The sequence below is a fragment of the Dermacentor variabilis genome, chromosome 5 (genome assembly GCF_050947875.1).
Source record: "Dermacentor variabilis isolate Ectoservices chromosome 5, ASM5094787v1, whole genome shotgun sequence".
NCBI lineage: Eukaryota > Metazoa > Arthropoda > Arachnida > Ixodida > Ixodidae > Dermacentor > Dermacentor variabilis.
Window position 1 is genome coordinate 6626548 of NC_134572.1, and position 17063 is coordinate 6643610.

Consider the following 17063-nt stretch of genomic DNA (forward strand, 5'->3'; position numbering starts at 1 on the left):
ATGTGTACTCACACACATTTCTGTTCACTCTATTGCTGTCCACCCTGATTGCGGATTTTTCTGCTTTGGTTTTTATAAAAGTAGCACAAGCGATGGTCTTCTTCATGAAAGTTAAATTTATGGAAGCAAAATCGCTCACACAAACATGTACTAATGGCAGAAGGAGCTGCTCGCAAATTATATGATAAATTATCTCGACAAATTCTCATTGTCAGGCATTTTTAACTCAGTTTAAAGAAACCGCACTGACAAAAACAACAAAGACACATGGGCTTGTCAAACCTTTCCTTACATTGTTCTCTACCCTTCTTTAACACAGAAAAAAAAGTACAAAATGCAATGCGTGAAGGCGTGCTTCGCTGCAGATATGATGCTTTTCCTTATATTACAAGCGGTTATCGATGTAGATATATGCATTGGGAGAATTTCTGTGCCCATCTCAGAGGAGGGGGGTGACCTGTCAAGCTAATTCATCCTTGTCTGTTGTTTTGCTTTGCTTTGTCCCAATACACTATCTTGCAACAAAAGTATTGGAACACCAACTAGACAAATCAGTCACACTTCTTTGAACATAGAGTAGTTAGGTAAACATCATCTCGAAGTCACAGCTACCATTTGCAATGCACAGCAATGTTAGTGCTGCACTAATTGGCTTCGTAGTGCATTACGGCTGTTTACATTATGTGATGTGCGGAAAATACAATGTAATCTGCCATTGACATATTAGTTCTGCGGAAACCCGCAAGGTGAAGAGAAGTCATTAATAAAGGGAAAGTGAGACATCCACCCAAAACGTAGCTAAGTGCTACATAGAAAACTCATATGGGTTCCTCGAGAGAAAAGCTTCGCAGGTGAAAAAAAATCGTGCTGGTCTGGAACTCAAACCCGGGACCACCGCCTTTCCGGGGCAGCCGCTCTACCATCTGAGCTAACCAGCTGGCTAGCAGAGGGCATGAGTTTGACGTAGTAGTTCTGCGGAAACCCGCAAGGTGTAGAGAAATAATTAATAAAGGGAAAGTGAGACATCCACCAAGCATAAATTCGACTTCGCCTGCCATCTGCTAGCCACCTGATTAGCTCAGATGGTAGAGCGACTGCCCCTTAAAGGTGGTGGTCCCGGGTTCGAGTCCAGGACCAGGACAAATTTTTCTTTAACTGCGAAGCTTTCTTTTCGAGGAACCCGTATGGGTTTCTTAGTACCACCTAGCTACATTTGGGTGGATGTCTCGCTTTCCCTTTATTAATCTGCCATTGTAGTATTGATTTAAATGCGACTATTAAAAAGCTACAAGCTTTTGTTCAGTGAAGGCTGGCACGCACTGTGTATATTATACTTTATACAGCACTCTTCCTGTATCCTTCTAACTCTGTGTATTCCGTTGTTTTCATGCTGATTAATAAGTATGTATACTTTCATATATGCTTGTTTTCACTTCAGTGTTAAGCAAGAAAGAAGCATCTGCCATATTCATATAATAATAATAATTTTTAATAATACTAATTAATAGAAATAAATATGATATATCCTGACTACCTTCATTACTCTTGCAACACCAATTTATTATTATTCTTTGCAAATGGGCAAAATTCGGGGAGATATCGGGTTTAACTTGATTTTTATAAATTTTGTTCTAAGTGCGAAGATCAAGCATTATCGGATTTTGCCCCCCAAAAAAAGGACCCTGCTTATATGCTGCACTTCAGTGCATGTCCTTCATTCTGTGATCTCGTATGAGATTGGCAGTATTGCTAAATAAAACTAATAATAGAATAGCAGCCGTTGTGGCCCCTCCATGCGGCCCTGCAACAGATTTGGTGATGCTGCAGAGCTCCATGATCTAGGGCACTATTCCATAGTCCCTGTGGCATGGGAGTACGCATAGCCATCAGCTCTGCTTACCAAATCATAAAGGCCACATGACAACTTTAATTTCTGGCCAGAGATGTGGGGCATTTTTTCGTGATTTGTCCTTATGTTTACTTGTGAGCAAAAATTAACCTCACAATAAAAAACATGTTCAGCACCATCTGTGTCGCAAACAGCTAACATAGCTCATTTTTAGTACAGCAAAGGCTGTAGTTTTGTACATAAGTCCATGATATGTGAGCATCTGTAAAACAAAAGAAAATATTAAGTTGAGGTTGAGTAGTAGAGAACATTAGAACAACAGAAAGCTGAGCTAGTTGGTAAGGATTCATTATGCAACAAAGGTGAGGCGTGCAGACAGGACACAAGAGAAGAGAAGTGGACAACACACACGCCATTCGTGTTGTCCATTTCTTTTTTCTTGTGTCCTATCTGCACGACTCACCTTTGTTGCATAATAGTAGAGAACACTCATTTATTGCATAACTTCCTTGACAATAATCACGTGATGTGGAAATTAAATTCTTGCACTAGATCCTATGACATTAGAAGTTGAGACAACTTAGGATGGGTTAGACAAGTATGTTTTACTAATTATATTAAATACATTTTATGTACATTACTCCCACATGGCTCACTCAATTACCCAATGGCCCTCGGTCCCCAGCAGCTGCGGAGAACCTGACAAAGGCGGCGGTCAGACCTGTAACGCAGCAGAAGGTGCTAAGAATTTCTGGATCCGGAGAGGCCGCCAATGGAAACTGACCCTTGCAACGTTTAACACCTGAACCCCCTCGAGTGAGGCTAGCTTAGCAGAACTCTTTGAGGAATTATTAGACATTGTTTGGGATATCATCGGCCTTAGTAAGATTAGAACTGGTGAGGCTTATACATTGCTGAATAACGGACATGTCCTCTGCTATAGAGGTCTCTTAGATAAGAAGCAATATGAGGTAGGATTCCTAATCCATAAGGACATAGGGGGCAACATTGACGAATTCTACAACATTAATGAGAGCGTAGCTGTAGTTGTAATCAAGCTTAATACGAGGTATAGATTAAAGGTAGCACAAGCTTATGCTCCAACATCCAGTCACAATGATGAGGAAGTAGATCAGTTTTATCAAGATGTTGAATTAGCGATGAGAAAAGTGCAAACTCAGTATACTGTAGTAATGGGCGACTTCAATGCAAAAGTGGGGAACAAGCAATTGGAAACTACGGCGTCGCTTCTAGGAACGCTAGAGGAGGGATGCTGGTGGAATTCGCAGAAAGGAATAAGCTTCGCATAATGAACACCTTTTTCAGGTGGCGTAGCAACAGAAAGTGGACCTGGAAAAGCCCTAATTGTGAAACAAGAAATGAAATTGACTTCATACTTTCTGCTGATCCAAGCATAGTGCAGGATGTAGAAGTGATAGGTAGGGTAAAGTGCAGTGATCATAAGTAAGTGAGGGCTAGGATTCACCTCAATTTGAAGAGAGAAAGAGTAAAATTGGTCAAAAAGAAACAGGTCAACCTAGAGGCAGTAAGGGTAAAAGCAGACAAGCAGACTTATGATGTTCCTCATGAGGCCCTGCAGGTTGCTGAAAGGCCACCAAGATTGCCACCACAGTACAACTCTTCACAGCTATGTGACTGGACACTAACACATCTAAAGAAAAAGGACCATTCCAAAAGAACACATATTACAAGAGTTCCTAGCTATTCAAATATAAAAACTATGCAGATCTAAAACACAAGAATACGTAAGTGCTGGGATCATAACGAAACATATAGAATATAGCATTCGGATAAATAATTTTCCTTCAGTCTTTACCGCCGAAGTTTATGCGATATGGACGGCAGTAAAAAAAAATCACCACCAACAAGCAGATGAATGCCAACATTATACCAATTCGGTGAGTGCACTCACAGCTCTAAGCCTTAACTCAGCGTCTGAACCCCTGCTTGGCGATAACCTAAATATGGTGGCTTATAATAAATACAGGAGGACCATACGATTCTGCTGGGTCCCAAGTGATGTTGGGATGCCAGGGAATGGAGCAGTAGATAGATGCATGTTCATGGCAGCGCACGAAGGCATAACACAAACAACACTTCCATACAGAGACAGTATTCGAGCGATTCATATAGCCCTGGCATCAAAGTGGCAACTAGAATGGGACTCTTGCATAAATAACAAATTACACACAATAAAACCCCTGCTTAGTGAGTGGAAGTCATGCAGTTACAAGCAACGATTCTATGAGGTGATCCTATGTAGACTCCGAATAGGACATACACACCTGACACACAGTTTTCTACTTCAACACGAAAACCCGCCAACTTGCGAGAAGTGCCATGAACCACTCACACTAATGCACATTATTATGACATGTCCACATATTGAAACACAGAGACAGAAGATTTACAGGATCTCTATAACTTGCACATACCTTTACACACTGCCTCAATACTTGGAGATGAACCGCTAGTGCCCTTCACTGACTTGTACAGCTTTCTAGAAGAAACCGGTTTTTTACACAGAATCTAAAGTAACGCAGCTTTTGCTGCTTTAACATCCGATTTCTTAATATCTTGTGGCTGGCGCAGCATGGCCTGAGTCACTTTTATGCCATTAAACCTGAATTAACTAACTAACTTGAAGAGAGAAAGATGTAAATTGGTCAAGAAGAAACAAATCCATCAGAACAGAGAGATGATGATGACATAGAGCTAATGAATGAAACCGTAACTAGGTTGGCTTCAGAATCAGCAATTGAAGTGGGAGGCAAGGCACCAAGGCAACCAGTAGGCAAGCTCTCCCAAGTAACAAAGGACCTAATAAACAAACAACAAAGAATGAAACTGTCCAACTCAAGAGATAAGATGGAATTTTCAAAACTCTCAAAATTGATCAAGAAGGCGAAAATGAGTGATATTCGAAACTATAACATGAGAAAGACTGAAGAAGCCATAAAAAATGGACGCAGTTTAAGATCAGTGAGAAAGAAACTTGGCATAGGACAAACCAAGATGTATGCACTGAAAGATAAGCAGGGTAATATCATCAGCAATCTCAAAGATATAGTAAAAGAAGCGGAAGAATTCTATACTGACCTGTACAATACCCAAAGTCGGGATACCTCCATTAGAAACAGTAATGAACAGGATACAGAAACTCCTCCTACAACTAGCAATGAGGACAGAAGGGCCTTGAAAGACACGAAACGAGGAAAAGCGGCAGGAGAAGATGGAATAACAAGTTGATTTAATCAAATATGGAGGATAAATAATGCTTGGAAAACTGGCGACTCTTCATACGAAGTGTCTGCCAACTGCAAGGGTCCCAGAAAACTGGAAGAATGCAAACATTATGCTAATCCACAAAAAGGGAGACATTAAAGAATTGAAAAATTATAGGCCCATTAGCTTACTTCCAGTATTATATAAAATATTTACCAAAATAATGACCAATAGAACAAGCGCAACACTGGACTTAGTCAGCCAAGGGAACAGGCTGGCTTCAGGAAGAGATACTTTACAATGGATCACATCCATGTCATTAATCAGGCAATCGAGAAATCTGCAGAGTACAATAAGCATCTCTATATGGCTTTCATAGATTACGAAAAGGCATTTGATTCAGTAGAGATACCAACAGTCAAAGCGGCATTACGTAATCAAGGAGTACAGAACGCTTACATAAATACCTTGGAAAACATCTACGGAGGTTCTACAGCTACCTTAATTCTACACAAGAAAAGCCGGAAGATACCTATAAAAAAAGGGGTCCGACTGGGAGACACAATCTCTCCAATGCTATTCACTGCATGCTTGGAGGAAGTATTCAAGCTATTAAACTGGGAAGGCTTAGGAGTAAGCATCGGCGGCGAATATATCTGCAGCCTTCGCTTTGCCGATGGCGTTGTTCTATTCAGCAACAATGCAGACGAGTTGCAACAAATGATTGAGGACCTTAACAGAGAGAGTGTAAGAGTGGGATTGAAGATTAATATGCAGAAGACAAAGATAATGATAAATAGCCGGGCAAAGGAACAAGAGTTCAGGATCACAAGTCGGCCTCTAGAGTCTGTGAAGGAATACGTTTACTTAGGTCAATTAATCACAGGGAACCCTGATCATGAGAAGGAAATTCACAGAAGAAAAAGAATAGGTTGGATCGCATATGGCAGACATTGCCAGCTCCTGTCTGGAAGCTTACCATTATCATTGAAAAGGAAGACGTACAATCAGTGCATTTTACCAGTGCTGACATATGGGGCAGAGACTTGGGAGACTGACAATGATGCTCGAGAACAAGTTAAGGACCGCGCAGAGAGCGATGGAACGAAGATTGCTAGGCATAGCGTTAAGCGACAGAAAGAGAGCGGTTTGGATCAGAGAGAAAATGGGTATAGACGATATTCTAATTGACATCAAGAGAAAAAAATGGAGCTGGGCAGGTCATGCGATGCACAGGTTAGATAACCGCTGGAACATTAGGGTTACAGAATGGGTCCCAAGAGAAGGCAAACACAATCGAGAACAACAGAAGACTAGGTGGAGCGATGAAATTAGGAAATTCGAGGGGCGCTAGTTGGAATCGGTTGGCGCAGGACAGAGATAATTGGAGATCGCAGGGAGAGGCCGTCTTGCAGTGGACATAAAACAGGCAGATGATGATGATGATGACTCTCCATTTCAATGTAATCGAGAGTAAACCTGCCAATACTTATTAATACTATTGTGCAAAAAGAACTAAAACAGCATAACATACAGAACGCCATGTTGACAACATCTGGCCTGCAATTAGAACATGAATTTAAAATGGGAACATTGGCCTTCATTTCGTGCACTGACAAGCAGTCATTTTTCGTAGAGCAAATGCACACAGAATAGCGAAAGAGTAATATACCAGTGTGTATCCTGAGCTTTTAGTGACTCGAATTTTGGCAGTGATAGGGAAATGACTTTGATAACTGTATGATATTTTTGTGAAGTATAGCACAACAATAAATCCAACAAACAGCATTCAAGGTTCATTATTTCAGCCGTTAGTTGTTACAACCTCCTGTGCTGCCTTTTTCGTATTGTGGTATCATTCATACTTACATTTTTGGTTCATCGGGGTCTTTCTCTTGTCCTTTACTGTAGCATCAGGACCGGAACCACCAGAAGCACTCTCTCCATTTGAGCTGGTGTCAGTGGTCTTTACAGCTGCTCTTTGTCCAGCTTGGGCTGCAAAGCAAGATAATATGGTGTCCTAAAATGTTTTTGACACAGTTTGGCACGTCCAGAATAAATAAGCATGAATTGCTTATTCTCTATTTCAAAGCTGTATAACTTGGTGCACAAATCATGAGCCACATTGTCTTTCTGAGCAATTCATTAGTTTCCTGCACTACTATAAGCAACACCAGCTTAAGTTCATGTGCCAACAAAACAATCATTTCTTACTAGAAAAGCCCGACGGGGTCTACCTGACTTCCTGAGAAATATAAACAGCAGAGGGAACTTGGGCAATGGCTGTACAGTTATACAAGATAGCATGCACTAGTAGGCATAGATCAGCATTGCTAACTTTCTTACTGACACTGAAGAATGTCAGTACTGCAGCGAAACAGAGGAACAAGAATGCATGCTTGTTTATTTATGGACCTGTACCCACCTTTGCATCATTCTGGAGTTGCGTATGCATCTTGTAGGCTTGTATATTCATATTATGGCTAATTATTCTGAATACGAGATCACTGTAACTGTGGAATATAATTCAAAGCATTCTTTCCCATACCAGCCACATTTCAGTAAGCAGGAATGCGGGTTCCCGTCTCATATCTTTTTGGGCCTCTTCAATAAAAACAAATATGTGTCTGATGGCGAGGTTCAACACCAGTCTCTCAGCACAATATCCTAATGCTCTACCTATAAGGCCACAGACACATGTGTGTTTCTCTTGTGCCAATGCCAACTATATAGTGGTTTGAGGCAACTGGAACCATATGTAGCAATGATTTCTTAAATGAATTGGCACTTTTGCCTGAAGGCAAAGCGTTGAAAGCGATAGCAAGTGCTTGTCTTTGTCTCCCCTTCAAGTGAGTGTGTTTTTCGTTATGCTAATTTCCCTCGCAAGCGATAGCAAGGTTTAGCATTACATGCAACATATTATTTTGTAGTTGTATTAAAAAACACCTAAAGGCCCTTACAGCGAGCATATTGCATAGGTGGGTGGAAAAAATTACCTGACAAATTAGAGAAAAGAAATAGACCACATATCCAATACATGGCCGAAAAACAACACTCAGTGAAGCATAATGAAAGAACTCAACATAATAAACAGTACGAAGCAGAACTAGAAGAAAAACTATGGATTGCCTTCTTTTTTTTTTTAGAAGTTCATGAAAATTAGTTGCATTCACTTCAGTTTCGATTGCAGGAGGCAACTGGTTCCACTCAATAATGGTTTTGGGTATGAACGATTCGGCAAAAGTTGAATTGCGGCATGTGATGCGTTTGATCTTAAAAGGATGGTCATGGCATGGAAAGACGGCTGAAGGTGAGTAAAGAAGTAGTTGTGAAGCAATGGACGACGATAAATTTTGCGAGAAAGACTTAAAGGGACACTAAAGGTTACTATTAAGTCAACGTGGACTGTTGAAATACCATCCCAGAAACCTCGAAACGCTCGTTTCATGCCAAGGAGAGACTTATTTTAAGAGAAAATGCGTTCTGAAGCATCCGCGTACCTCTAGCGCAGTTCAAATCGCCCGCCCTCCGATCGAGGAGTACTGACATCATGGTCTCATAGTGACGTTGCGCCATCGGTGAGTAGAACGGCGTCCGCAGACGGCGCTACGGATTTTCTGCGCAAAACGCAAACGCGCGGCCAGAAACAGAGCCAAGGCAGAGCCGACAGCAGAGCGAAAGCGGGAGTATGGTGGCTAGCGGAAGGAGAAACGCGCGACCATAAGCTGGTACTTCATTCTATGACGCAAACTTCGACGCTCGTCACAATAGACTCTGACAACGACAGATTGGCTCGCGATGGTGGGCTCAACTCCAGCGATTTGAGTACCGACGAGCGCGACCTCCTGCTGAGGGCTCGCGCTGCCGGCGTCGTTGCGTACTGCGACGGCGGCCTCGACACCTGCTCTCCGGAGCGGGAAAGCAACGAGGGCTTCCCACAACATCACATGGACGTGGCATTCTCGCTGCTTCTTCCAAATGAAAGTTTCGCGAGCCAGCAGAACCCTCACAGCACGACGCAATAATGAAACTACTGAAACTCCAAAGTGTGCCCGGTGCAGAGTCCAGCGTGCAGAGTCGAGCGAAAACGAAACCTTTCGACCACACATATTACTGAAGGGTAACGTCAAAACGTTATTTTTTCTTAGAATCGAATAGACGTAGACAAGTGGCATTTTTTTCCGTCTTATATCGAATGAAATGATATTTTTAATACGAGTAGTTGAGTATTAGTAACACAAATTATGAGGAGTGCTTTCGTCATCGGGGTAGTACCGGAATGTTGCTGGGGGGTCTCAAATCGTGTCATGCATTTACGTCAATTTCTCGCTTACTAAAGCTCTGTTCGCAATTATATTGACGCCTTAGACGTTCTAGAACATTGCTCTACCACTTTAACATGAGTTTCTGGTAACCTTTAGTGTCCCTTTAAGTGAGCAATTATGCCAGGCATCTGTCATGGCACAGCGCAGCACGTGAGACAACTAGCTGCTGCTTCACCACAGGAACAGTGAGTGCCCTTATAGATACCAGGTATAACTTTGTCATAACGCTGGCACAATGACGAACGTGAGCAGCAATGTGTTACGGGCTTTGCCCCTCGATGGAGCACGAGATGACAGGCCAACCAAAAACCATCAGCATTTGTAAGAGCACAATGAATGAATTCGATAGATTTAGCTTTACAGTTACTGCCCATTCTGCTGACCAGTGTTTACACCACGGCATGGTATGCCCACGCTGCAGCTGCTCAGTAGGAACGCCAATAAAGAGATTTAGGTTAGGGGACGCAAGCTGCACCTTAAACATTATGGGATGCAAACTCCACTGTGGCCCCTTTTGTGCTCGTTTCGGGTTCTTCTGTACACCTCGTGGTTTGTGTCCCCCTACGCTAGGCTGCGGTTGTGTCCCCTAACCTAAAACTTTCTAATAAGTGCTTGCGCACAGCGCTCATGCCAGCAGTGGAAGCCAGAACACTGACCTGAACGTGATCGTTTGCCTCAAGCACCCATATAATTGAATAAATAAAAAGCGAGCACACGTGTGTGCACATATGTGAATAATTGTCAACCTTGCCACTGTCCTATGCATATGCATCACATCACACAGCAACTAGATAAATGTAAGCACATCAGTTTCCCTATACTGCAACACATTCAGGATTGCTCGAAATCATAATGGGCGAGGTTTCAGCATCTCTTTGTTGGAATACAATAAATGAGTGGTCATGCCATCATTGTCGTACTATCATCGTCTTGATACTGTTGTCACAAACGCACTCATGTCATGCACACAATTGCTTGTCTTACACAAACATGCTGGTCCAGCTGTTAAATGTTTCCATGACCCTAAATGATGCTTCATAGCCTGTGAAATGCTTCGCATAACATTCATTCCTACAATGCATAGGATCTGTATAATTTTCTCATTTGTGGTTAAAGTGACAGCACGCAGGCACACATTCGAGTGTTCTTGCTAAATGTAATGGTCTCTGGTACTTTTCATATTTATGGTGATAATTAAGGTTCTGTAAAAAAATTCAGTGGCCATTGAGCAATAAATGCTAGAGGAATGTGTGAGCATTATGTCGTACCTCTTTGAGGTTCCAGATCCATGATTTAAACTGCATCCACCACACCGCAGCATGTTATTCAGAAGCTCACTTGACACATGCCCTGCCTCTTCGAGGAGCAAAATGCAACTGGCGATGTTCTGTAGCCATAGAGTTTCTTAATGTCCACAGCAGGCATTGTCCCAGGATTTTTTCTGGGGGGGGAGGGCAACCTAAGTTAATGTTTCTATGCAAATGAGGGGGAGGGAGGTACCTTTGCTAGTACAAATGTACCAAATCGATGACAAAACTGGCCTTCACACCCCAGGAAATGCCGATAACTACCGCCATCCAAAAAAATAAAGTGAAAAAATTGACAACCATTCCACTCGGTGAAGATGCAATGGCAGCAAGAGCTGACAACAGTCAAAGCTCTCAAACGAAAAGCAAACTGCTTCACCTCCGCAGTGGGCCGGCCCGAAGGTACAGGCCTGACCCGTGGCAAAAGTGACGCAGGTGTTGAGCACTCCCCATATGTAGGCCGATCCCGACGGCATTCCTATGCCGGGCCGACCCACGGCAGAGGTCAAGCAGGCATTAGGCACTCCCCATACGTAGGCCGATCCCGAAGATAGTGCAATACCACGCCCACCCGCGGCGGAGGTGAAGCAGGCGTTCAGCGCTCCGCATATATATGTGGGTCCATCAATGAAGGTAGTGCAATGTCGGGCCGACCCGCGGCGGAGATGAAGCAGGCACTCCTCCCCATATGTGGGGCCATGCCGAAGATTTCGAAGGGTGCATTACAAGTCCCCGAGCGCACAGGGGTATGTGCCATTGAGCTCAAACCCTTTCTGCACCATCACCAGGATCAGCCCCCGCGATGATTTTTTCTGTTAACAGATGCCGAAAAACCTACGGAAGGTTAGTCATATACAGCTATCACTGCAAAAGGCAGCAAAATGTTGCCTGCCGAATAGACTGATTTATCGACATTTTAGGAATGTTTGTGAAGAGTGGTGGCGTGTACACACACACACACACACACACACACACACACACACACACACACACACACACACACACACACACACACACACACACACACACACACACATCACTTTCTTCCACTTTGACACTCCTAATGCATTAAAAAGTGATGGTGCACGAAACTTCACCGGCAACCTGAATCTGTAGTGATGATAGGAGTCGATTTTAGAGGTGTGAGAAACATCAAGAGGCTCATTGCAGGCTCGTGGTGAAGGCTGCCTTTGTCTGTGTGTCTTCACGTCACATAAAAATCAGATACAAATTAATTTTGATAGGTTGACTTACCCTCTGATGATTTCATGGCAACAGCAAAGGCAAAGTCTGCGAAGAACACTAGCACTATCGGCACCACAAGCAACAAAACCAAGGTGGTTGGTGAAGAGCTGGAGGCTCTGTGGAAAAAAGTTTTGCATGTAGTTGTGAGGTTTCCCTTATTTAGCGATCCTTGCCACTTTGGTTTATATACTGCTTACAAAATTTCATCATCATAAACAGCCACTGCTGGGCCCTATCCCATGCAGACATTTCTAATTACCTCGGTCTTGTGTCAACTCAGCACAATCCTATACCTCTGCAATTTTTGCGTCTTATCGCTCTGCCATTCATGACTACATTTCTCTCCACTTGATACTTCTTTTGTTACCATAATAAGCAGCCTCTTCCAGGCAGAAGTGTTGAATTGTGCTGATTTGCACATTTTCAGACTTGAAGGTAGCAGTGCCAGAAACAGGATCATGACAACAATATACAAACAAGGTTCTCACTAACAACTGATTTTTTTTATTGCATATGGACATCAATATATGTTTTCTTTTTTTATTGTTAACAGGATTTTAAAAATCACCTGTGGCATATAGCATGTTCCTACTTGAGCTAGATAACTCTCAGAAGCGAACATTAATTGCACAATAAATTGAAACGATTACTTGGCTCATTAACAAAGTTTCACTAATTAGCTTCGAGATTAATTACTTTGCGGCCCAGATTACAATTTACAAAATGTAGCTGGCGACTTCAAAAGACACATTCACGTGGATCGATTTCCGAGGACCACACCAGCGTCAAGCTATGCATTCCCAATGTTTGAGACGAAATGCTTTGGGGTTCCAGTAATTGTTTAGCTTAATTGTACAAAAAGGCATTTCCTAAAAAATTAAGGAGAACAGTGCATTTTTATCACAAGTTTGACAGCACTTAGCTCCAAATTAGTGCTAGTTACAAAATTCGTTCCAAGTTCTCCTGCCTTGTGAAATCATTGGCTTCATGTATTGAAATATATATGATAAAGTAAAACGTGGATAAGTGAAATTTTGTCATTTAGTCAATTACGCATTTTGATTTCCAGTGTAAGTAAAGTCCACCTATTGAAGTAATCTAGCTCAATAAGTAGATTTGTACTATATGACGGAGGTGATTTTTAAAAATTACCTTAATGTTGAAAAGATTAAAAATGATTAAACAAAAGATTAAATGTCAAAAGGAACGAGGACATAAAACATCGACATTACGTCACAATGTCATGTGCTGCACAAATACATTACTTCTTAATTTGTGGTGTAGTATAGCAGCAAAAGCACAGTGACACAATTTTCATTACTGTGACGGATGATGAAAGTTTCAGAAATTTTGCGTTCGTGTTGCTCATGGTATCTACGTGAATTTGCACACTCAACAAGCATTGGATCACGATTACATCTCTTGCAGTGTTTGCCTAGATGGCTGCTTACAAAACCTCTAATAAGTACACATTCTCTTCAATACTTTAATAAACTGTATTGTATCCCATGCCAGACATATCTTGGTTGAACGAACAAAAACAACATATTAATTGGAGATATTTCTGTTCACTCTACTTACCTTTCTTTAAGTTCGCCAGCATTACGAGCCAGCAACGCTGGGTGTTGTACTAACTGTTCAGAATCCTTTGCTGCAAGGAAAAAAGTTTACATTATGTTTGGCTCCACAGCACCTTATCATCCTGCTACATTCATGCAGCTTGAGCTAAGCACAAGATTACTGTTGTGGCTTGACAATTCATGGTTATATTGCGCTCAGTTTTACAAACACGATATTAAGGAAGGACAGGACGTGGACGGATGCAGCGCAAACTACCAACTGTACCAACTACCAAACAGTTGGTAGTTTGCGCTGCGTCCGTCCACGTCCTGTCCTTCCTTAATATCGTGTTTGTAAAACTGAGCACAATATAACCATGAACGTTCACCAACTAGCCCCCTTCATTGCTTTACTAAAAAGTGGCTTGACAAGGTGAATGCAGAGATATTTGATGTCTAAACAGTCAGATGAGTGTATCTGTTTATTCAGTTTCCAAAAAGAATTTGTGTTAAAAGTGTGGTTGACCTTTAGTTACATTGCACATGCAACTGGCCTTTAATGGCAAGCAGGAAGTAGGAAAACTTGGTGTTACAGTGTAAATACCTCTTTACATTTGCAAGTTATGCAAAAGGTCCTGCCTTTTTACAGGCATTCTTATTCTTTCCTTCATGCTGATGGGCAATTTGCCATATAGCATTAGAGTGTTGTCTATCTTCAGCACATGGCAGCCACATAGATGTCAGGCACACTGATCATTTACCTAACCTCATCCATATAGAACTACCTGCCTATTAATATAAAACTGATGCGAGCAGTTGGAATTGAAATTGCTTTCACGCAAATGAAATTGTACCACAAGATGAAAAAAAAGCTCACTGTACAACTTATGCCAGAAAACTATGCTAGTTCAGACAGCAAAAGAAGACAGGACAGGGAGGATGCCAGCGTCCTCCCTGTCCCATTCTCTTTTATTCTTTGAATTTTCCTGCCTTTTTGGAAGCACTGGAAATGCATCAGTCAATAACAAATTAAATTTTGGGATTTCACCTACAAGAACTACAATATGTTTATGATGCATGCCATAATGGGGGACTCTGGATTAAGTTTGACCAACTGCAGTTCTTTAACGTGCGCCCAATGCCCAGTGCATGGGCAATACAAATCCACGAAATTTGAGCTCCGTGTGACCGAGCACTTGAGTGCAGCGACTTTAGTGGCCTCAAACATGCTTCGAATGAATCATCGCTGCAACACACAAAGAGATGAATGAATAGGCAGCAAGCCATGGCTTGGCAATGATGCACACTGTGTCTATTGAAGTGATGCAGCCACACGAGGTAGCGATAAACAGTACATGGCAAACCTTGGGACTGTGAAAACAATAAGGTGGTCGTGGACAGTGATGCATCTGAGGCGACTCATGTTGGCCACTGCCATGGAATCATTGTAACTGCTTGTGCCCTATTCATTCATTCAGTTTAGGTGCTTTTGAAGCTAGTTTGGAGGCACTAATATCACCATGTGCAACTGCACTGAGCTACACTGCACTTTTTCAGGTCTTGTGTGCTTTCCTTGGATCTCAGCAAAATATAAAATTGCAATAGTTGCCTTCAGTGTGTTGAAAACAAATCATTTCAGTGTTTCTCAATATGCTCCAAAATTAATTGAAAGCTTTTCATTTACACAAACACAATTTAAAATATATGAATTCTGCTGATCACAAAATATAATATTAGGACAACAAACAAACCAAGTCGGTTGAAATCATGTACTGTGCACTTGCTCGAAATAATGAAATGATTTTTCTAATACTTGACAGAACTATAAAATAATTATGAGGCAACTGCAAAACATTGCTGCGGCACGACACATTAGTTATGCCTGACAGTACTCGTACGCGATGAAAAGTGGGAAGCACGCATTGCAATTTCAGAAATCTACTATGCATGAGCAACTTCTTTTGAGAGTATACCAATTATACCTTACGAAAGGCAGCTTATGGAGAGGAACACTGCAATGTGCTTGTGAGAATTCAGAACACAAATGGAAAAGAGCTGCAATTAAAGCTTACAAGTCCCCATGGCCAGTTAATGTTCTGTTGATAATTAAGTGAACAGAAGTTAAATAAAAGCTGCCTTGTGCTTACATTGTGTGGCCATTTCTGCACGATTTCGTCCTCTTCTTCTTTGATGCTATGTTCTCACGAACAAAGAAAAGTAGAGAAAATGAGAAAAAATTATTTGCAGAAAAGTGAGTGAGATTGGCCAAAGCAGTAGTGTTCTGGTCCGATATAATCTCGGCGCTCTCGCGAAGCGATCACAAAAGCGTTACATGGGTGGCACTGGAGAAGAGGCAGTTTTGTACACATTACAAAGAGAGAGAAACGGGCGGCGATAATTATATTTCTCAAACATCTGATTACATTTGTGACGTTAGCTCACATGAATCAAATCAATCAAACAGTTACAACGAATTAAGCAAACAGGTTACTTTTGCGTCGATTTCTCGGCACCATGCACGTTAGATAGAATTTCGCAAAAAACGCGAAAAATGTGCTGGTCAAGCCTTATTACAATATTTTTTTTTATTACATCACTTATATACTTAAATTCAGGTGCACCCAAAGGTGCAGCTGAATAACCTACTGCACAGTTTCGGGACGTTGAGCTCCACAATTTCATTAGCACGTTTGATAGTCTTGAACCCTTTGGAAGTCTAATATATATATATATATATATAAACATTCGTGAGCCTTTTATATATGTTTGCACCAAAGTGGATCATGGCTAGTGTGTTCGATCAAATTCGAAAAATGGTGTGAGTGTGCGTAACACTGCTAGTTTTCTAGAATATCGAATATACCCGCGGCTGGTAACTTCAGCCAAGCACAACTCAGAAGAGAGAGAACTTGGAATACAATAGTTACATTATCCCGGATCAAGATGCGGTAACTAGTTTCACACCCATTTCCCTGCACGAAGTGAAAGCGCACTCGTAAGCCGTCACAGAACCAATAAGCGTTCCACAATTAACGTCTTCGAATATGTACTGAAGTTATAAAAGCTACGTAAACCCAACGCCACACATTTGCGCTTCCCTCCCGCTACCAGCCCGCTGCTCAGGGTTGCCAGGTTTTGGGGAAAAAAAGTAGCCGAAAAAATCCAAAAGGTAACCAAGAACGTTGCCAACTGCGGCGAAAGCTTTAATTGGTAGCCAGAAAAGTAGCAATAAAGTCGCTGCACGCCGTCCTTGCACAACTATACTTCACTTCAAACGCTCCCGTGCGAACTGTATGACGTCACACACTCCTTATCTTTCTTATCGCCCACTCCATGAGAGCCCAAAGCTCTCGTGGCCTGCAGGCCCTTGAATAAAGTTGATTTCCTTCCTTCCTTTCTGGTATTTCTGATAAGCAGTCGCGTATTCTCAGGCATTTACATCTATAACGTCATGGCTGCCATGCCGCATTTTCGGTTGTTGCAGTCGTCTCTGGCGCCAAGAGCCATGATACTCGAGATTCTCCATAAAGGT

General features: G+C 41.9%; 1 protein-coding gene across 10 annotated transcripts in view; it reads right to left on the bottom strand.

Moving 5' to 3' along the window:
• LOC142582213 (uncharacterized) overlaps window positions 1-16655 on the bottom strand; it is a 30529-nt gene extending 13874 nt beyond the window's left edge. For 3 of the 10 annotated variants that reach the window (XM_075691639.1, XM_075691638.1, XM_075691640.1), the window contains exons 1-5: window positions 16178-16654; window positions 15679-15724; window positions 13554-13623; window positions 11982-12088; window positions 6965-7090 (exon numbers count right to left, since the gene is read on the bottom strand). In XM_075691639.1, coding sequence (XP_075547754.1) covers window positions 6965-7090; window positions 11982-12088; window positions 13554-13623; window positions 15679-15724; window positions 16178-16276 — 448 coding nt within the window. In that variant the 5' untranslated portion in view covers window positions 16277-16654. Of the gene's footprint in view, window positions 1-1900; window positions 2112-6964; window positions 7091-11981; window positions 12089-13553; window positions 13624-15678; window positions 15732-16177 lie in introns of all 10 variants that reach the window. The other 7 variants (XR_012828391.1, XM_075691646.1, XM_075691645.1 and 4 more) reach the window with 7 other exon arrangements.
• Window positions 16656-17063: the final 408 nt, after the last annotated feature.